The 23,396-nt window shown below is 39.0% G+C and overlaps 1 protein-coding gene across 1 annotated transcript; it reads left to right on the forward strand.

Moving 5' to 3' along the window:
* The first annotated feature begins 1,171 nt into the window (after positions 1 to 1,171).
* On the forward strand, positions 1,172 to 22,592 carry gabra4 (gamma-aminobutyric acid type A receptor subunit alpha4). The gene is made up of 9 exons (XM_028460014.1): positions 1,172 to 1,374; positions 1,471 to 1,589; positions 5,336 to 5,403; positions 6,319 to 6,539; positions 6,978 to 7,060; positions 11,017 to 11,160; positions 11,634 to 11,786; positions 18,088 to 18,344; positions 21,177 to 22,592. The coding sequence occupies exons 1-9, from the start codon at positions 1,286 to 1,288 to the stop codon at positions 21,711 to 21,713; spliced, it is 1,671 nt and encodes a 556-aa protein (XP_028315815.1). The 5' UTR covers positions 1,172 to 1,285; the 3' UTR covers positions 21,714 to 22,592.
* Positions 22,593 to 23,396: the final 804 nt, after the last annotated feature.

A 23,396-nucleotide genomic window follows, 5' to 3' on the forward strand; every position in this document is an offset into this window, starting at 1 on the left:
CCTCTAAAAGAGCACGTGTATTACTCATCCCCCACAAAGCCGCCTTGTTCCAGTGTATCGTGGGAGGACTGGGTGGGTGGCTGTAAGGGATTGGGTGCTGAGTGTATGGAATGACTTCAGTCGCCATGTAAAATAGCTACAAAGTGTGTGTGTGTGTGTGTGTGCGTGTGTGTGTGTGTGACTTTAAAACTAATCAGGAGAGTCAGTGTGGTGGAACCCAGACATCTTGTTTATCCTGAGATTTACCAACACTTCACCTTCAGAACACACACACACACACACACACACACACACACACACACACACACACACACACACACACACACACACACACACACACACACACACACAGTAAAACCTGTGAAGCAGCATGTGGCTTGTCCTACTTCCTCCTCACCCTCCACGGTACCGGTGTGCATGCCTTTGTCTGCGCATGTGCGCCTGTGTGTAAAGTAAGTAAGTAATATTTATTTATATAGCACCTTTTACAGACAGGAGTCACAAAGTGCTTCACAATGCATACAGTGCATACAATACAATACAAATTACAGTTGCAGTCACAAAAATATGATGGTCATAAAACAACCCTTTATCACTGGAATTTTTAAAATGCTTTCTGAAACAGATAGGTTTTCAGTTGGCTCTTAAAAGCATCAACGGAATCAAGCAGACGCAGCGAAAACGGAAGATCGTTCCAGAGCGTTGGCGCTTATTGTGATGACGAGACTGACCCATTTGAAAGTGTTTCAACAAAGCAGCTGTAGTTCAAGTGTGTGGAACTGCGGGCAGGAGAGTTTTAAGTTTAAAGGGTGACTGTCGAAGTCAAAGTGAGGTTTCACTGTGAGGTCAAAGAAAGGTGAGCAGGACTTTAGGAGGTCAGAGCTGAGATCCTCCGAGGCATTTTAAACCAGAGAGAGAGAGAGAGAGAGAGAGAGAGTGTGCTGGAATGCAGAAAGAGAGTCAGGGGTACAGTAAAAAAGAAGGCAATGAGAACAGAACCTTTATCTTGAACCTGAAACTAATGTGATCTGATCTGTGTTCCGATCGAACGAACAGAAACGTCTGTGTGCGTATTTTTTGCGCGTGGCGCAGAGAGAGAGAGAGAGAGAGAGAGAGGAGAGAGAGAGAGAGAGAGAGAGAGAGCGAGAGCTGCTGCAGGTTCCGGAGTGAGTGCACACTTTGTGGTGCTGTGCGCTCTGTTAGGTCCCTCTCTCCTCTGTCCTCCCGGGACACCAGGCGTGCTGATGGGGTGAGATGTGAAGAGGCTGAAGAATGGCATGGAAGGATGGTTTCTGCCAACAAGAAGGAGATGGTGACAGCGACGTACCCCGCTTTTATTCGGACCCTCATCTACTTTTTCTGCTTTACCACTTGGTGAGCCTTCACACACACCTCTGTCCATGGTGCTGAAGTGTTCTCTTACGCTAAAGTTACTCTTTATCACATATATATATATACATATATTTACAGTGTGAAGAAAATCTACGGACATATAAGGAAGGATGAAAGAGTCTATCCAGAGAATTTCACTCGCATTTTGGACCGACTTTTGGACGGCTATGATAACAGGTTGCGACCGGGATTTGGAGGTAGGCGATATGGATGAAAGAAAAGCATTTTACGCACTGTTTTGCGCACGGAAGGCATCTGAAGCAGAGGTGTAAAAAGCACTGATACTGTATATCCTACTCAAGTAGTACTGTTACTTGATTGAAATTGTACTCTAGTACAAGTACAAAGTAAGTCATACATAAAATACTCAAAGTAAAAGTAGTTATTTTCACCTCCCACATTTATTTTTGGTAATAAATCTTGCCACGGTTCTATTGCATACAGTAGACCTCTGATGTATAAACCTAAAACGGAAGAAACCAAATCTTGCATTTTTTGTAGTTTTATAATAATAATAATACAAAAAAATAAAATAAAATACTCAGTTGGGTGTAGAAATGAAACAAATTACTTTACTTCTTTTAAAACGACTGAAGTACAAGTACAATTACTGATTTAGAAATATACTGTACTAAAAAAATGTACAAGTACCCAAAAAAACAACTCAATTACAGTATTGTGAGTAATCCATTACTTTCATTTCTGACCTGAATAAATGTGGTAAAATGTGGAAAAGTGCCCATTCACATGATTTTTCAACAATATACAAGTCAAGAAAACGTAACTTTAAGAAGATCTTTGCCCTCTGAGGTGTCCCATCATAGAATGTCCCACCATTTTGAGATGCTTTTTACTTAAAAGCATATAGCCTCCTTTTTTTGTTGTTGCTATGTCAGCTTAAAACTTTGAAATAGGAGAATTTTAGGTCCAATGAAAAGTGACACAACAATTTGAAAGCTTTCCCAATTATAGAGCACGTTTTTGGCTCGGCTAAATGTTGTTAGAAGTTATTAGTGTGCAAAGTGCAACAACATCACAGCACTGAATGCACCATAGAGCTGGAGTGGAGACCCTGCAGAGTGTGAATCTCCACAGGATCCAGGACCTGCTTTGTAAACCGTGTGGTGCGTCAATCGTTCATGGAGCATTAGTCCAAGATTAGTCCATTTTCTCTGTGAGGGACTGACATGAGGCTGTATTTCCTCTCACATGCAATGTTCTGATTAGGTTTCACGCTTAAATCCTTTTTTTTTTTCATGCTTAGGATTGACCTCTAAGCTCACACGTTTTAGCAAGTGTGGTTATATAATCGCATGTACGTAGCGGGACGAATGTTTATCGTACAGTTCAAGTGCTGTAAGTATAGGGATTTATTGGCATGATGAGAAGCAGCATGAGATACATCTCTTTGCATATTTTACTGAAAGAATAAAGTTGAAATGTCCAGATTAAAGTTGAAATTTCCAGATTAAAGTTGAAATATAATGTTGAAATTAAAGGCGAAATTTCAAAGATAATGTTGAAATTAAAGGTGAAATTTCAAAAATAAACTCAAACTTCAATATTTTGTTTGTTTGTTTGTTGCCATATGGTGAATTGGCCCTCATCAACTTCTGTAGATGTGACTTTATTGGCCGACCTTCAACTTTAATCTCGACATTTTGACTTTATTCTTGATTTGCCCAACATTATTTTCTCCATCAAATTTGGCTCTAATCCATTTCCGTTGACCATAATTTACACAGTTTTACTATGAATTAGATTTATAACAGGATATCATCATTAAGTCAGAAATGTATACATTTATTTTGATATTAAACATTATAGTTTTTGGCCATTGCTTACACACTAAGAGCTCATGCTAAAATCAAAGTGACCAAACCTTTAATTATTGTGACTATCCCTTAAACACAGTGTAACCATGTCTTAAGCTTTTGCTGGTTTCCACTCTGCAAGCAATTCTACAACACACTACACTTGAGTATACTACACACAATTTCATAACACACATTGCTTGAAAATGAAAGGTTGTCATTAACATTGGGAAAACACTTTTGTTCAAAGTATAAAACATGTTGGGTGATTGATAGACACGTGAAAACACCAATCAGTCAAAAAGGCCTCAGGTTAGCCATTTTGAGTGACAGGTGCCATGGTCCATAAACCTATAACAGCTCCTGCCCCATCATTTTTCAGTATTCATGTTTGACTGTAGCATTGTTTTGTTTTTGCTTTTTCTGTATTTTTGGATAATAATTTATACTCCCTACAGTAATGGTCAATTTTCATTTCATGTTTGGTTGTGGAAACCGTTTGTTGTGGAGAAAAAACAAAGTCTGTAAAAGTCTCAATTTCTGTTCTATGCTCCAAGGAATTCTGGTCTGAAATCTGTTAAAAAAGTAAAATAAAATAAATGACGACAACAACAACAAAAAACAACACTGTATCCACTTGCAGTTCACAACACATCTTGTTTCGATCACAGCTTTATTAAGAAGCTTTGCTGCTCTCCTCCAATGGACAATTTGTTGGCTGCTGCAGGTGGTTTGGTGGAACTAATGTTCTGAAAACTAACCTGCACCTGTGGACAGTAGCACCGCCAGCCTGAATCCTGTACTCACTGTGCGTATAATTTTTTTGAAGGTGTGGAAAATATAAAAGGCCAATGATCGTCCTTTACGTCATCTGTCACTAACTGATTTTGAAGCCTAACACCTAACGTGACTGAAGCGACTAGATTACATTCAAAATCAATGTAAATGACGCGACATCAAGCAACCGCCCTTCAAGCAACCGCCCTTCAAGCTACCCAACTAGTCACTCAAAGTCAAAAAATGTGACTTCAAGCAACATCTCCCCCGGCCGTCATTGTCTGTAGAGCCGAGGCAGCAGCCCCTCCCTCCAGCTACAGAGAGATGGCTGCAGCTGTACACTTGCTCACCTGGTCAAAATTAAAGTGGTAAACTTCTTGAATAAGCCTACATTCAGAGGGAACTCATCCTTTAGAAACTTCGTAAGTTGATCATTTAAACCGTAAAAGCGGAGCTGTTTATGATAAGTGCTGTAAACGGCCAGAGATGGAGTGATCAGCCCTCTCTCTTCCATTTCACCGCTCCGCACACACACTCACACATAGTTGTGTTGGGGGAATTGAATCCTGGTGGCACCACTTGCTATGTGGTGGCCAATGGTGACCACCACATAGCTCTGACCCTGTTACATTTGGACAATTCTAACCTATTAGAAGATTAAATACATTTCTAACTATATAAAGCCTCAGTAAACCTCCAGGATGAACATCAGTGGCCTTGAGTTGATGATAGTGGAGAGAAAGAAGATAACAGAACTGGACAGGTCGATAACAGCAGTCAACATGTCTCCAGCAGTGGGAACCTTACATCAGGAACAATTTGGATAGAATACCTACAGTGAACAGACAAGACAAAAACAACTACAAGCAAGGGAGTGAGAGGATCAACCCTATGGGTTTATAATTGTGGGATAGAAATTTCCAAAGCTTCAGCTTCCAAGTGCCTGGTTCCACAAGAGAGAGTCCACATAGCTGAATGCTCTGCCTCCAGTTCTACTTAAAGAAATTCCAGATAGCCCAAAAGTGTTTGCTCAGACAAATTGCCCAAACTGTTCTTCAAGATTTTGCACTCTATCTGCATATGAGTTTATACAAAAAAAGAAAAAGAAAAAAAGACAAGTCTCCAGGATAACTGAATCCAAATCCCCAACGTTGTTTCTCCTTTTGCTTTTGATGCAGAGGTGTTAGCTCTAGAAGAGAAAAGCTAAAGTGTGTCCTCTTGATTTGACTCTAACGGACTGTAAGAAGAGTTCTTGAACAAAAAAAGATGTAAGATGTAGACCAGACTGTAAAAAATATTTAAAAATTAGGAGATGCAATATAAATGTGAAACTTGTCTGTTTTCCCCAAAAGGTCCTGTGACTGAAGTCAAGACTGACATCTATGTGACAAGTTTTGGACCAGTCTCAGATGTTGAAATGGTAGGTAAAACACACTGTAACTTCATGTGACAGATTTGGACAGCTTTCATGTCTATCACACTGAGACCATAGAGATATTTAAACATAAGAAAGATAATAATAATAATGTATTCACTAATTAGGTCAACTCAGGTCTATAAAACACAGGGAAACCTTCTGAGTCTGTTTGACATTGAACTGTGTGTCATAGAAATGCAATTAAAGTTGGAACTAGGGTGGAAACTTATCCAGAGGAAAACCTCACATTACTCAAGGAGAACATGCAACATGCATACTGGAAAGTAGATGCTTAGATTCACAGTATCTGTGGTCTTTAAAGAGTAACTTAGCCCCAGGTTTTGGCTGACTTGCAACTACAGGAGGAAGTTCAAATAAAGGCCTTGATTATGGTCGGAACAATTTATGCTTTGCTAACTACCTACTCAATAGTCACTATACCTCTCTATTTACAATTCTCTCAATCCAACCTACTCTTCACAGATTGCAGAGTCGACAGGTGCTTATTTTTATAGAGGAGGCGGAGCCAACAAATCGTCACAAACCACCATTCTCAGCCAACAGCAAAATTCAGTTATAATCGCAAAGTTTCATTCCATAGAGGGCATTTACTCTTACATTTTTTACAACAAAATAGGCCAAATTTGAATACTTTGACTAAAATGATAATGAGTTGGACTAGAACAACACTACTTCATATATTTCTTTTCTGAAGGAAAAAGTGGTTTTGGGGTTAAGTTACTCTTTGAGCTGCAAGGTCTCATTGCAATATTATAGGTGAGTTTCAGACAATAGAGAGTTGAGCTATCATACCAGAGTAAAATGTTTTATGTTTTAATTTGATGAGATCGAGACATTCATCAAACCAGAACACCCGATAATGAGCCTTTTCTGCTTCTGTCAATGTTCTTTTTCCAGGAATACACAATGGATGTATTCTTTCGTCAGACATGGGTGGACCGGAGGCTGAAATACGAAGGCCCAATTGAGATTTTGAGGTTGAATAATTTGATGGTGACCAAAGTTTGGACACCGGACACATTTTTCAGGAATGGCAAGAGGTCAGTCGCCCACAACATGACGGCCCCTAACAAACTCTTCCGCATCATGAAAAACGGCACCATTCTTTATACCATGAGGTACGATTATGTGTTTAATTTCTGCTTCATTGTTGGAAAACGCTCTATTTTATTCATTCGATGCAGTGGTGAGGCTGAAAGTCTTAAAGCTTTTTAAAAAAGTCTTACTGTGAGGTTAAAGGCGGAGAAGCACTGTGGAGGCAGCACAAGTGACAGTTATTCAAATGAATTTAAAACTAGTGCTTTTGAAATGACCTTTTAGCAGAAATTACAAGAAGCTGAAATCTGGGTTAAGTAAAAAGCAGGGATTTTATGGATACCGCTTTTTCTTGCATGGCAATAGCTGTAAGAAGTTTTTTGTTTCCATTGGAATTTAATGAAGTGCAACTGGAACTGAAAGTATGAAGAAAGATAAAGACCATTGAGACTGTACAGTGCAGAAAGTCAGAAAAAGTCTGATTAGTTGGAAGCTTCCCAAATCACTCTTTTCTCCAACAGGCTGACGATTAGCGCTGAGTGTCCCATGAAGCTTGTGAACTTTCCAATGGATGGACATGCATGTCCCCTCAAGTTTGGCAGCTGTAAGTATTTTCATGGTACCATGATCATTCACACTTTAAAGGCCTGGAAAAAAATGATATTCTCATTAATAGCAATATAAGTCACTCCCATTTAAAAAATGAAAATTTCAATGAAATACAGATTGGTCCATCACGAACCAAGATATAATTTTTTAGAAATTTTGTTATGCATTGGAGATTAAGATTTTCAGATTTTTTCAAAATGATCCAGAATCAGTATATTGATCCAGATCACCTCCAAAATATAATGGGAGAATCTTTGGAAGGTCTTTGGTTAAAATTTGTCACAATCTGCTTAGTACTTTTGTAGTATCCTTGGCAGATTTTTTTTTTAAATATTTGCCCTTTTGCAACCTTTCCATTAATTGAGCATTCATCTTGGGATGAATGAGAACACAGGCATATTTCCCTTACACTTGCTGAAAAATACTTTGACACAAGGGGTAACAAAAGTGTGGACAAGGGGTTCCTATGACTCAGTTGATGCAGTCTTAAAGGGGACGTAATATGAAAAATCCGCTTTTGCAGTGTTTTTGAACACATATGAGGTAACTTGAGGGTCCACCGGCACACAAAAATGTGAAATAAATTCATCCAGTCTTTTGTTTGTGGTCTGTGTAAGTCTTACAACACAGAGAAAAGTGCTCCGTTTCAATTTTTTTGAGTTTGTGACATCACAAGTTGAATCGAGCTTTGCTTCGAACTCCAGCTGCTGAAGACACAAGAAGGAATTGGCTGGATTTCATTTTTAATGGCAATGTCCCCTCCGTAGTTGAAAAATACTTGTTAGTGTGTGCCAATCACTTCACCCCGGACTGTTTCCATAGCCTCATAACTAATTTCAGGACACCCCGCAAAAGAGAGCTGTTTATACTGAGTCTGAAACCTCCCCTTTTGCTTGATTCCTGTTATGTTTAGACCAAATTTCTACATATGTTATTACATGGGTATCGTAAAATCTGAGAACAGAGAAAGTTGATTGACAAAATAAGAATCTAAAAGCAACAGAAACAACTATAAACCCATGACTTGGCCAGGTGTTTTTTCCAGTGTACAAAGTTTTTCTCAAGAAACCCAGTTTACTCCCACTGTCCTACATTTAGGAATGTGGCAATTTTGAGACATTTGGCAATAATGTCAAAAAGTTTGATAGCATCAATATCAGAAAAGCAGTAAAATCCCTATGAAAATCAAACTACAGTATATCACTCATTATTATTGTTAAATAAGATTCATAAAAGACTCTAAAATGACACTTCTTTAAAGCCTGAGCTCTGTTTCCCATTACAATTACGCATATCAGCCATAATATTGTTGATATTCTATAAATATTTTTTGCTGCCCCAAACACAACAATGTTGTGAACTTTTTCTATCAGATCCAGTGATTACTGAGATGAAAAAGCTCTTGAACCACACAGCATCAACCAGCTAAAGTTTTGGAGATTGCTCCGACCTCCTGACACTGAGATAATCAACGGTCATAATAATAAGGTTGTGCATTGGTTCAGCGTTGTTAGAAAAGAAGACCATGTTCTTGGTATGGACAAGACCAAATCTGTTTGTTCGTGAGTTGCTATGATATAAAAGAGGTGTATCTGAAAGTTTTCAAAATGAAACGAATGAAAAGCAACAGCCTTTGCAAGTTTCCACGTGGCATCATTTACAGTTCATGTCATTTCTTTGGAAAGCTGCAGGAATGCTTTTCACCACTAAATAAGGTGGCTGTATCAGCAAGAGGCACAGGGCGAGTCAGTTCCAGCAGTTTTAGCTAAAGGTTGACTTTTTAGGTGACAGAGTAGGAGGGATAGACATGCACTAAAAAAAAAGTAGTTCATCATAGTATGACTCAACAGGAAGGTTGATAATTTTAGATCATTATTGAGGTATTCGTAATGTTCTTTATTCAGGATTCACATAGTTGTTGGAGTGTTTTGTAATTGCATCTCAATAAGATCTGTTTGTAATAGTTGGTCTGGCTTTAAAATTAAATGAAAGAAAGCAATGACACCTCCATCACATGCTGCCCCCCCCCTTACCCCTGAAATAAATCATAATCTAAAAAGAACTGCTTAAAAGCAAAACAAATACCCTGAATGTTTCCTTTACATAATACATTTTTACATTCTTTGCGTGTATTCCTTTTCAGGCCTTCTGGCCAATGTAAATGACTTATCTAGAATTAGAAAGCAGCTGCATCTTATTGTAAAACAGCGATTTGAAAATTTGTAAGAAAAAAGAAAAGGAAAATTGGAGGAATTTGGCAGTAAGCTAAGCTTGCCCAACCCATCCTCAGTCTCCAGTTGGGGTGACATTACAGAGGACAAATTCCCATTTTTGTCATACTTATTCCTCTTATTCCCTCCTCCTTCTCTTTCTCCTCCTCTTTTTCATCATCCGCCAGTCAGGAAGAAGTGAAGATAGATCAGTTGTTCCCCCGGAGCAAAGGAAAGGTCACAATCCTTTTCTCTGCCACAGGACAGCACAGACCTATGCCGTTGTTTTCCATAACTGGTGTGTGCGTGTGCGTGTTGATGTGTGCGCGCCGCGTGCTAATTTTCTCCCAGTCTGCCACCATTTCTCCCCCTCTATCACTCCTTCTCTCTTTATCTCTCTTTCTCTCTCTCTCTCTGTGTTTCTGTTTCTCCATCTGGACTTGTGCTGCGTTCCACTCTACAACACACTGGAGTCATTTCATTTTGGCAGCACAGTTGGGATCCTGCCTATGTGAAATCCCATAGGGAGTGTCAGGCAAAGACAACATTTTGCCGTGAATCCACAGAGTGGTCAAACTCCCAGCATGAATACAACAAAACACCCAGGGCGAGACTGGGTGGACACGCATCTTTAAAATCACAAGTTTTGACTGACACGAACCATCAACTGTGAGAAAAGACAGCAGGTGTTCATTAATCATTTAGTAGAGTCACAGTAATCATCACAGATAGATATTATTATTGTTCTTTTTACAGCTAAAGTTTAATATTAATTAAATGTATTATCCTGACATTTTTTATGTGCTTTTGCACATTGATTTTTTTGCACTCAAATTACAACTTGATGGTTTGCCTGTCTATCTCTGCAACCTGGGTCCTACCTCACAAACCCATCCATCCATCCATCCATCCATCCATCCATCCATCCATCCATCCATGATTTGGGTCTAGATAGAATAAGTCTTTAATAAACAACAACAACAAAAAAAAGTTTGCTGTGTGAAAGCAATTTTTTCTGGGAAAAAATAGAATTTATATGAAATTGAACATTTCAGGGCATTAACGAAACACTAGGTGAAGAAAATTGCAAAACTGGTTGTCCTTTATAGGGATATTGTTGCTAAAGCCTTGACAAAGTATTGCAGGACACCTAGAACAATTTACACCACATAACTTTTGTATCACTGCCTACTGCCACCTACTGGTGTGGAGGACTGCTTAAAATGTTTAATCCAATTCTAGATTTCTAGAATCAGAAGACACTCCTACAGGGCAGTAGCTGAAAATCAGTTTTAATTCACTAATGAAAACACTGTGGCCATACTCCTGTGAACAAAAGTTTCAGTACATAGAGAAGCTCAGGTGTGCTTTCCAGCTACTTTTATGTGATAGTGCATATATATATATATATATATATATATATATATATATATATATATATATATATATATATATATATATATATATATATATATATATATATATATATATATATATATATATTTATAAATAAAATCTGACTGTATACATTGATTTGATTAATTGTTCAGGAATACTTAAGAGAAAGAACATAAGATGATTTTTACCTTGACTGCACCTGTAGCACTTTGAGATCTGCTGATATAAAGTACAATACAAATAAAATGTGTTAATGTTAACATTATTATTATATTTTGTGTTGTATTGGTCATATATTACAGTCGGTGACTGTCTTTGTTGTGGCTTCTCTGTCTGCCTACAGATGCCTATCCGAAAACAGAGATGATCTATACATGGACTAAAGGGCCCCAATATTCAGTGGAGGTTCCTCCTGAGTCCTCCAGCCTAGTTCAGTATGATCTCATTGGCCAGACGGTCTCCAGTGAAACCATTAAATCCATCACAGGTGAGGCCTGTTTTTATCTTTTGTATGAGTTTGTATTGTTTCTACTTCTGTAGCGGAAGATTTTAAGTTTCTCAAAAATTTAGGAAAATTAGCTGGCTTCTCTTTCCTAGACAAATAGCAGAGTAGATAATATACCAAAGCAGCAGCTTTAGGCTTTTGGGTGAGATTTTATAAGCATTTGGTGCTTGCAGATTTATCACAGTCAGTCTGTTGGACCACCAGACTTACCAGCCCCAGTAAACACACACTGAGACATGGACCAGCTGCTTCACATAAATACTGCAGTATAAAAATATATCTGGCAACAGACAGAAAGATGGATGGCATTGATCTGTCTGGGTGAAAATGAATTTCACTTTTAAAATACGGAGCGCTAAGAAAACAAATCAAACGTGACACCTGTCTGGAGATGTAAAAACTGAAATCTTTCAGAGTGAAATGTTTAACTCTGTCCATTTGTGCTGATCCTCCAGGTGAATATGTGGTGATGACGGTCTACTTTCATTTGAAACGTAAAATGGGCTACTTCATGATTCAGACTTATATCCCCTGCATAATGACAGTGATCCTCTCCCAAGTGTCGTTCTGGATAAATAAAGAGTCTGTTCCAGCACGCACCGTGTTTGGTAAGTTTGACTTCACATTGACCGCTAACTCCCATCCATACAAGGTGATGCTACAGCAGCGCTGCCATGTTTTCTTAATGATATTTTACAGTAAAATCTGTCTTAAAAGTCCAGCATTATGCTATTTTTCACTCGTCTCCATTTGTTCTAAGAACCCCAACAACATAGTATTTGAGGTTTATTTTCCCAAACTCACCTGTTTTCCAGAGTTTTAGCCTCTGAAAAGTGACTTTCTGAGCAGTTCTAAAAAAAAAGGCTCTTTTGGGGCCTACTTATGCATATTCATGAGTAGGTGTGTCTGTAGATGCTGACTCCACACAACAGCTAATCACTAGCAATTTTCTTTTGCTGTCCACACACTCTTATTGGTTTCAGCCAAAAAAATTGCACATTACAGTCAAACACATGGCTATTTAAACGGCTATTGTGATTGTGAGTCAGACAAACACTGTTTCAGAGTGTGTGTGCAGTAGCAGCATAGGAGTCAATTAGCTGAGTCAGCTGCTTCAAACACTCACCGGAGCTGCTATGTCGCTTCCTTGTCATCCTTTCCACTACTGATTACAGGAATAGTCCATTCAAGGTGATAGTCCACAGTTTTGCCCAACCTTTGCATTGCATTGTGTCACAAACACGTCAGATCATGTCAAAGGAGATATAAGGCAATATAACGGATACTAAAAATGGAACTGCTTGGGTGCCACACCGTTGCTGCCCACTGCTCCTCAGGGAGGGGTCAAATGCAGAGAACACATTTTGTGTATGTAGCTTTACATATATGACAAAGTATAATATATATAGTATATTAAACCACAGTGTTTGTTTTAGCTATGAGGTAGTTTGAGAGGGAGGAGCTCAGAAAAATCCAACTCGCCTGTTTGGATCTGACTTTTTACAAAATGTGGAATAACAAGGGAGGGAGGAAACAGAACTTTTTCAACTTTGACCCTCTGAATGAGGCTAAAGGGATGTATATCACTGTAGCAAAACCATTATGAAGTGAATTTTTCATAATACTTCCCCTTTAATTTTATTTTTAAGAAGCCCCAATGAGCAGTTGAGAGCCGCATTTTCCTCAAGTGCCTAATACAATCTCCTTAATGCACATTTTAGATGCTCCGTTTGATGAAACATGACCAGTATAACCAGAGGGTAAAGATCAGGAAACGCATCCTCCAAAGTATATGAAAATGAACTGTTTTGTCTTTGCACTTCATACCAAGATTTTCTGTATTGTCATTTGTATAATTGCTAAATTTACACCAGAGTGACACCGATGTGCAGATAGGCTGTTTCATATTGGTCCTACAGCCTTAGTTTAATTCACTTATTACCCTCAGTTTAAGCACTGGTTGATCTGTTGTCAATTAACCTAAAATACAATGTACCTAATTTTGTTACATTTTCAAGGAAAGCAGCATATTGTCAATGACAAACATTATTAATATTTTTCAATGTTGTTTATGTTTTACATTTAGTGATACCACCCTTGAAGTAAATTCAAACATGACACACTAGGGGCGACCGTGGCTCAAGTGGTAGAGAGGTTGGGGGTTCGAGCCCAGTAGTCTGTACCTGTCAAAGTGTCCTTGGGCAAGACACTGAATCCTAAGTTGCTCCCAGTGGTCGACTAGCGCCTTGCATGGCAGCTCTGTCCCATTGGTGTGTGAAAGTGAGTGTAAATGGGTGAATGAGCCGATAGGGAAAGCGCCTTGGGACTATTTCAGTGTAAAGATAAAGCGCTTTATAAATCAAGTCAATTTACAATTTACCATCCAATCAAAAATATTTACCTAGTAATAGTCCAGATCTCGAGCAAAAGTAGGTAGTATGGACATCACCATCGTACCCACAAATGTGTTACTACCTGCTGATAGATTTGGCCTGTGACCCAGTTTCATCAACACCCGTGTCCCCTTGGAACTAAAATGTCCCAGAAAAGACGAGCTGATGTGTGCCAACTTGTGTGTTGAAACCACGGAACTTCATTTGGATTCTATCACTTTAATGTTTCTAAGCACAACTAAGCCTGGGTTTGATACCAGGTGGGGAACTTTTTTTAGACCTTTATGTGTTGTGTTTGCATGCTTAGTGCTTGTGTGGGTTTTTTCCTGGACATTCTGGCTCCTTCCTACAATCTAAAAACACGTATGTTTGCTGAAAGTGCCCATGGAAGTAAATGAGTGTGTGAATGGTTGTCTGTCTATATGTGTTCTGCCCTGCATTGGCTGTGACAGACAGGTGCTGATGAGTGCGGGAATAAGCAGATGCATTAAATTGATAATATGTTAAGGTTTAATTTATTCAGACAAACGTTTCCTGAAAATGAAACAGTCAAAACAAGTCAGGAGAACAAATTGAATTTCCTGAAAACATTTGTCTGAATGAATAAAACCATAGCATATATTCAAAAAGAATACAAAAAGAACTTGCTTGAATTAATATGCAGAAAATTGATGGATGAATGAATGGATAAAGACATGATTTGATTGAAAGGGATACATACTTTTGATTAAAACAAAGATTAATGAGTGATGTTTTTGGATGGTGGGAGGAAACCAGACTACCCAGAGAAAACCCACACAGGCACGGGGAGAACATGCACACTCCACACAGAAAGGACCCAAGTGTCCACCTCAGGATTTTCTTGCTATAATATATAATATATACTTTGGGGTGCAAGCACAAGAAATCACAGTAAAAATCAAGTAAAAACCCTTCTGTGCATTAGTTTACAGGACTCCACATCCCACAATGCAGTGCGCAAAACATTTCCGACAATGTCAATAAACCAAGTGTTTACAGTGGCGATCAAAACCAACTTTTGAGCAGCAAAGTCAATCTTTTACATCTTTTACATCTTTTTTTTGGATTTATTGAACTATGAGGCCTACACTATGACTTTATTGAGAAAACAAATTCACCTCTAGCAGCTTTAAATTTTTATAAACGTGACCAGACTAGGGTGCCTTGCACAAAAGAGGTATAAGATATCTTTTAATAGTGCTTGTGTGGCTATGTTGGGATGAGGTGGGAGGAGGGAGGGAGGTCAGTGTTGGGTTTGCCGCTTTTTTCTTCCCTGTAGCCTCAGTTTGTTTTTGACTTCCTGCATCAGTGACTCAACCACAGTGACCTGTTTATAGCTGGGGGAAGCTTGTCAGGAAGACAAACAGAAGTGGAGAGGATTATAGTTTGGCTTGTTGAATTCAGATAGAGGGGTCAATGTTAAATGCACAATTATAAGCATTTTGAATACAGCTGAGCTTATCCCCTGTTTCTCATGCCACACAAGGTTTCTTCTGATCTCAAAACAAAACTGTAAAGAATCTCCCAAGAAAAGCCAAGACACACATTTCCATGTAATGCGTCATGCTAAAATGACATTTAATTCGCTCTGCTTTTATTACTGCAAGGTAATGAAGTAAACAAAATATCTGGTTTAAACTGGTGTTAATTCGTTGAAGGCCTCTTTAATGTTTAATATTTTAGGTGAGTTTTGGCATGTAGTCATTGATCCCCATTTTTCACTAACAAACTCATTCAGTTCTGCTGATGGTCATGTGAGTGGAGAAGGTAAAAACAGTTTGAAGGCAGATGAGTGGTGTGGAAATCCGTGTTTCCTTCGTTCTTCGGTTATTCCGTTTTAAAACCGAATCAAAATAACAAATCAACACTGGTTATTTTGTTTTACTGACTTTAAACCAAAACAGAAATAAAGAAATACAGAAAAACCAAAAACCAAACAAGCAGCATTTTTCTGTTTTAAAATTAAATCTTGTTCTCTCACCACACAGAACAAACAACAGACGGACTTTTACTCTGCTGCATTTGATAAAAAATGGTCATGTATCATGTTGTCCACCTCACACCGAGGCGTAATTTGTGTCGATGACATTTTGTTAAAGAGTTATTGATGCTGGAAGTCCAAATCTGTGAATATCTGCCAACTTTACCGAACAGTGTTACGGTCGAAATAGTTTATTTGGATACTATTTGGACCGTAACACTGCGAAACAAAACATAAACATGAGCAGCTTTTTATGAGCTAAAACATCCACAGACTGCATGAATACATGAGCAGGATCAGAAAACTGCTGAAATAAATCTTTAAATCATTACATCCTACTTTCACTTTCAATCTGTTCCTCAAATAACGTCATGTGTGGTAAAATCTCCCAGTTTACCCAAAAAGTTGAAGTCTGGTCCATAGCCGAAGATGTATAGGCTGGTAGATGAATCTTCAGAGGTCCAGATGTGGCTTAATGCCACCAAAGGATGTTCAGAGTCCTACACTGCAGGAACCATTAATCCAATTGCTTCTGTAGTTGCTTTTAGTTGATAGATGGCAACCACCTCCTGCCTGCCTCAGTTTTAGCTAATGTAGAGGTTAATATCCTCAGTCTGGCCTTGAGCTGGGGTTCCCTTATCAATGTCATCTTTCTGCTTTTGATTGACAGGTAATTATACGTCGGTCACTTGCTGCCAAGGGAACATTTTATTGGCAAGGACTCTGAAGCAGAGGCTGTTCCAGGTCTTCAGTGTAACGGGGATTTTCTTCAAACGACATTTTTGCTTGTGGTCAAGTAATGCAAGGACGAGCATTAAGGCACCGGCTGATGCCGATGGCCTTCTGTTGTTGTAGGCGCCACACATGACCTTGTGTGTCCGCCACATCAATGCCTCGTTTTTATTCGGTCTCTAATGGTTGCATAATGACAAGTGTTCTCAAGACACTCAGCCATAAATTAGACCACATGTTTGTGACTAAACTGATGTGTCATCCAGTGTAATAAATTAAGACAAATGTTTGTCCCGGCACAGGAGGATGTCATTCTGCAAAAACACGTCACAATTAATGCCATAGGGCATAATCCTGCAAAACAAATCATTCCACAACAAGTATAAATATCTTACTTTGTTTTAATCCTAAAAACATTTAAAATGTAAAAAAAAAATAATAATAACTTTTTCATTGAAACCCATGTCCACCTACTGAGGGTGAAAGCCACCAGTCTGTTAGCTTGGAATATTTAGAAAAGACTGACACACTTTTAGGGAGAACATTTGAGTCCTACAGTGAATATGATAGCGCTAGCAGAGTGCGACCAGACGGTAACTGACCCTTGAAAGTAACCTTCTTGCTTAGAGACACACATGCCACGTATTTATTCAGCACTGTGACATAGCACGTATGCTAATCATCCCCTGTTCAAGCCCCAAAGTTGAGACCTAGGTCCTTTCTGTGTTGAGTTTGTTCCAATCTCCTACAACCAAAGTCTCAATCGGAGTCTCTCGATTTCCCGTAGAATGAATGGAGTGTGAGTGATTGTCTTTACCCTGTGATAGAGTGGCTTCCTGTTCTGGGTGTAGCCCCGCCTAGCGCCTGTGAAGACCTGGAGAGAAGCACCACCAGATCCCTGTGACCCTTAACAGAAATAAGCCAGTAAGAAGATGAATCAAAGAATAATTTTAATAGTAGTGATAATAAGCTATTGCTTTTGGTAAGTCAGTAAAAATCTTTTGTTTGTTCCATTATTTGCTACACTAAGGAGAACATGCAAACTCTGCCTGTTATGAATCAACCCTTGCTCAATGGTGCTTTATGCTATCGCAGTACAAACTATTGTCCTTCAATGTGCTATTGTCTCACAGAATGAAAGAAGAACTCATTGGAAACATTACAAAGTGACCTATTTAATTTTTTTGGCATAGTTGGGACTGAAAACCATGTTTTTGATGGAAAACAGCTGATGGTGTGATGGTTTATCATAAAACCATCAGATCTCTTCATGTTTCCAGTACCTTTGCAGATTTTCTGCAGGTTCTCTGGTAACAGATTTGTCAGCTACTGTAAGGTGGCTCAGGGTAAAGTGTTTGTAATTCTTGATTGTTGTTTGTTGCTGCTGCACCTTTTGCTGACTGGGATAGGCTTCATTGCATAGTGTGGATAAGGCAGAACAGAAGATGATTTATGGATGGATGAGTACCTTTATGTACATAAGAAATCTGTAAAGCATTGTAGAGATTTTTCAACAGGCTTTGTAGAGTCAGAGTCATGTAGCCCTCTGCTATCCCTCAATATATTGATGATGAAGCAATATCTTGCATATACTGTGTGGGTTGGTGAACAGCGTGTTCACATGCAACTGTACATTGATGCAGGCTATGCCGGTGCTTTTAGAATTATGTCAGTTTGACAAATAGTGTGTGTGCACAAAGCACAAACACTTTGTCTCAGCTCTTTGTTAGCAGCACAGAAAGGTTGAAACAGGTTTTCATTGTTTCTTGTGTTCCTCTTCAGGCATCACCACTGTCCTGACCATGACCACACTCAGCATCAGTGCTCGCCACTCCCTCCCCAAAGTATCCTATGCAACAGCAATGGACTGGTTCATTGCCGTCTGCTTCGCCTTTGTCTTCTCTGCCCTCATCGAGTTTGCTGCTGTAAACTACTTCACCAATGCACAGATTGAGCGAGCCAAGAAGAAGCCGGCCAAATGTCCCCCAGTGCCCCAAACCACGCCCGTCGAGGTCAAGGACTTTGAGGAAGTGCTGCAGGTAACTTTTGTTTCCTCGGAGTGGCTCTCTTATCTAATCACACTTCACTTCAAGGAGCACTTACACAGCATGTCCCTGATTATGTGCTCACTGTATTTGGCCTTTATCCTGGACTTTTGAATATGCATGAGCAAACTGTTCCAACCTGGAGCTGTAACCAGGAATTCAACATGAGAGCACAAGCAAAGGGCGAGAACAAAACAATCAGAGACATATTCTGGGACTTAGGTTCCAAAACACAGAAAAACTTAGTATGTCAATCAAAAATCAAACACAGACAATTTATTTACATGGTCGGGCATGGTGGTCTTTGGGTCACAGAACCAAACTCCTCTGGCTTAAGCTGATAAATAAAATAATACAAGAAAAAGACTTTAGGTTCTTACCATCAAAGGTTACAACAGACTCTTAAACTTGCAAAATAAAATACATGAAATAAAACATTAAGTAAAAGCTGATTTATTGACTTAGTGAGAAAAGATGAAAAAACGCCTCAAATAGCTTCTCATTTTAATTGAGATGTTTTTCCTTTTTCAATCACGGTGTATTTGTGCTTCAACATTTTCTTTTAAATCACTCTTAAATTAATTGACATAATATTATGTTTGCATTGCCATTAACACAGCTGTAAATGGCATATCCCTATTCATGAATATGTTATAAAGCTGTTTCAGAGTTCTTAGTCAGATATGTTTAATGTGTTTTGAATCATTGCTCCCGTAGCTGCAGGAGAGCCTTTACAGAGCAGAGAACACACTGTTTTACAGTGAAAAGTCAGGGTACGTAATATCCTAAACTGTGTGTGCTCCAAAGGAAATGAACTGAGTTACATTTCATCTCTGTGCTGATGTCAGCAGCTGACGTTAGCGAGCAATGCATATGTCAGTTTTATACTAACTACTTAAAGTTATCCCCTCTGGTCACAATACCAGTATGCCGTAATCACATTTGAATGCAGTCTAGTGACAACGGCACTTCAGTGGATTAGAAGGTTGCCATGGTAACACAGCCCGGGTACATCTGTATATAGGTTCCAGAGATGGTCCAGCACCATGGGGATACATTAATGCGCTCTTCTCCTTAAGAACGGTTCCTGTTACCAGAGGGCTTGGTGCGCTGGTTCTACATTGACTGTTCCTCACCTCATCTGTGGTGGAAACCAAAATCTCTGCCATTCACGTGCACACCACGCACCTCCTCTGCTGCATGTAGGACACAATGACGTTGGGCTCTTTTCATTTTGTGGTGGATTATTTCTACAAATGCCTGAGAACCAGCATCAGACAGCCTGCTAGAAAACATCAACTCTCAGAGGATAAGCTCCTCTGATGCTACGCTGCATTACCAACCCCAATGCAATGGTACCCACTTTGTGTCTTAAGCTTGTGGGAAATGAAGCAAAATCCTTGGTAAGTGACATCTGTATCGCACGTGCACTCTCCATCATCTGCTCCTAGATGGAGATGAGGGCCATCTGTGTCATCTGAAGCTATAATCAGATCAATATGTAAATGTTTATGTGGCCTGACAAGCCCTAAATACAGAAAACAAATGTGAGTGAACTTTACCTCTCCTGCAAAGGTTCTCAAGCATCAAGCGGTGAGGAAAGATGCTAATACCTCCTTTAAAATCCTCTAAAGGTACCTTTTAGGCTTGTTATCAGCAGTGTCGTATTTTCAATGAAGGACTAAATTTTCAACAATTCAAATTCCTCTATTTGAAGCCAGTCTCTACTCCATTCTGTTTATGCTAATGTAGTTTTTTAATGGAAGTTTTTTTGCCTAACACAAGAGGGGCCGTTTTTCCTTAAGTCTGTGTGCAATGGAAAGCTGAAAGTTTGCTCGAATACAGTCAACTCTACTTCTTTTGTCAGTGCTTATGCAGATTAGATCTTTCCAAACAAAGTGGTTCTGATTTTAGTTAAATGTAATATAAAGTCCACATACAGTATGTGTGTCATGTTTATTGTCCCTTACTACTTAACAGGTTCTGCAAAAAGTAATAATATTACTCACCCATCGTTAGTTTGTGTCTTTTGAACCTTGATGCAAATTACATTTTGTTGTCTCATTTTCTCTACAGTACTTATACCTCTAACTGTTTTGCTGCTTTGGTCAATTTATTTTACAGTTTTTAGTAAATTGCGTTATAAACATTAGATTGCATGATTTGCCCCGTCTTTATTATCACTCTCTAGAATGGCAGCGCAAAAATATTATGGGGAACAACAGACTAGAAAGCACTTTGACCACATTCAATTGTGATTGGATAATAATGGTCTAAACAGAGGTCACAGTGTTATTGATCTTACACGGTGCATTTTAACATCAATATGGTTTAATAGCAGTTTTTAAGAAGTACATTAATTGATCCATCTTTACTACTGTGGATATGATTTAAGTATTGCTACACCCTTTTTATAATTTAAAAACAACTTCCCCAATGTTCCGTCAGTGTTGGGCCTTTTTGTATAACAAAAGTAAGTTTGTATATATTCAACCATTACCATGTCAACAGATTTTTCTGTTCAGTCATGACCATTAAACCTTTATTCCGCAACCATGTTAATGACTTTTAATTCCCTTTGAATTTGAGATAGGCAATATCATCAATTTTTGTCAGACAATATTTGCCGTAAAATATAATCGAGTATAATTTTTTTCCACCATTATTGAAAAACCAACATGTGCCATTGTTTGAGACCACAACAAGCTATTTAGATTTTCCCGCTTGTACAAGACCCAAAAATCTGGCTAAATGTTCAAAAAGTTGGCTAATGCTTTACTGCAGTTACTAATCCTATTAAACAATGTTGTTCTTTTTCTATTTCAGAAAAATTCTGAAATTGATATTACCTTGAGAAAGCGGATGAATTATGTTCCACGGCTGGATGCGAGCACTCAACTAAAGGCTCAGTCCACCACCAACGTATCTGGAGTGGGTAGAGGAAGGCCTCTGCGTCCTTTAGCCTGTGCAGCCAATGGCAGCTCCTCCACTCTGTCGCGATGCAGCCCCAAGTCTGAAAGTCTGCTGAGTGTAGCATCTTCCTCTGCCCAGCTTGTGAAGAGCACGCCTCAGGCAGCAGCTTCTACACCAGACGTGATGACAGAGACACCATGCAGACCCAACACCAACTCCTCATCCCTGCAGCATCTGCTGGGCCCCAAGCTGGAGCGCATCCAGAAGATGGGGAACAAATTGGAGCCGAGGCAGACTCCGTGCTCTCAGCCTACTACAGCTGGTATGGGTGGAACCAGTAAAATTGACAAGTATGCACGGATCCTTTTCCCAGTGTCCTTTGGTGCATTTAACATGGTCTACTGGGTGGTTTACTTATCAAAAGACACAATGGTGGCCAAAGGAGGCTAGAAACTTTGCTTCAGCTTGGATGGTATTTTAATGCTGAAAGGATTATGGGAGTTTGCAAACGAGAAGGAGACACAGATTTTGCTTTTTCTTGCCATCAAAGAAATTGTGCACGACAAGCAGTTCTTGATTTGTGAGTACCGGTACATGCTGAGAAGGCACATTGGATTTTTCCAACTGTCCTCGAACAACACACATGGGAGGAAATCTCTAAATTGGGAACATCTGATTCATCATAGGAAACAACACCTGCAGACTGGAACTATCAACCCTCCTCTTCATGTTTAAACACGCCTCATCCATCTCTGCAAGTTCGTCATGCGTAGCCTATATGTTCTGGATTTTCTCGTAGTCAAGATGAAGCATTGGGTTGTGTTATTTTCCTTTTCCTGCTGTTTCAGAACCCTGCACCTGGCCAGATACTTGATTGCGTGTGAACTCAGCCTAACAATGATGTAAATACATAAACCTGATAGATTCAGCAGATTTATATTTACTGAATGCTGTCTACTTAGATCCAACACTTAAGACTTGTGGCTGTGGTGTCTGCAGGTTAAACAATTTTAAGTCAGAGCATCTGTATCATGGGACTCTGGTCCAGGGACTTCAGAGGAAAACAACCAAGACCTTTGATGCTGTCCAAATATGTTAAAGGTGGATTTGCTTTGGTAGGTACCTTATCATCCATAAAAGGCTTGTCTTGACATTGACTTGCAAAGTCTAATTTCTTAGAGCTGATAGATTAACTCAGCAGTAAAACGAAAGATGACATTGGGGATAAGTCATGAGGCAACAAGTAAAAAAAAAAAAAAAAAAAAAGACATTAATTCACGCTGGGATTAAAGCTTCTTTTCTGTAATCAAAGGGTTCCCAAATAAGAAATACCATGCTGGTGATATGGAGATAAGTGAAAATGTGCACAGTCAGAGAGAGCACAATGAAAAGCCATCTACTAGGAGATCACTCTGAAAAATAAGTACTGAGATAGGGATTTAGTTTTTGTGAAGTTTAGCACGCTCAAGAAAAGACTGTAACTGAAGAAAAACCATTAACTTTCCTGTCAGCTTTCCTTTACACTTCTAAACTCATATTTATTCTGTGCATTTTTATGAAAAAAACATCTAATACAGTACAAGTGATGGAGCAAAGTTTGATTATCGTGGTGTTTAACAGCAGTAGATGAGCATCTATCAGTATTAAGTGGTTATGTAAAACTAACTGATATTGTAAGGTAACCTGAATGTTAGTTTACATAGAGCTGTATGTATTGGGTTTAGCACTGTTTTTCCCACCTGTGTTAGACTTAGGGTTTATTAATTAGGACAGCGTGACCAAAACAACCATAAAAACAATTTACAGATGTTTGTCTGAGTTAGGCACTTTCTTTATGTTAACACTGAGCCTTTTCTTATACTGTAGTTTTATTATAAGAGGAGTGTGTTTGATGTCATAATTCTGTCAGAACAATGAACTGAGTGAATAAACTCAGATATAGTTTCCCCCTTAACACTTGTTGGTTCAAAGACAATATTTTAGCCAGGGTCTTTCTTCAGTTAGAGCATAGGTTCTCAATCTTGGGGACAGGACCCCATTTGGAGTTGCGAGACACTGGGAGGGGGTTGCCAGATGGCTTCAAGAAACTAAAGAATATTTTCTGAACAATTTCAGCTATTATTTTACTACACC

Source organism: Gouania willdenowi, chromosome 10, assembly GCF_900634775.1.
Source record: "Gouania willdenowi chromosome 10, fGouWil2.1, whole genome shotgun sequence".
Lineage (NCBI taxonomy): Eukaryota > Metazoa > Chordata > Actinopteri > Blenniiformes > Gobiesocidae > Gouania > Gouania willdenowi.

Bases quoted from the DNA above. Each gene is read 5' to 3' on its own strand.
- gabra4 (XM_028460014.1), top strand. From the start codon at position 1,286: ATGGTTTCTGCCAACAAGAAGGAGATGGTGACAGCGACGTACCCCGCT. The intron at 1,375-1,470 runs GTGAGCCTTCAC...ATATATTTACAG, and splicing joins TTTTTCTGCTTTACCACTTG to TGTGAAGAAAATCTACGGAC. The intron at 1,590-5,335 runs GTAGGCGATATG...TTTCCCCAAAAG, and splicing joins GTTGCGACCGGGATTTGGAG to GTCCTGTGACTGAAGTCAAG.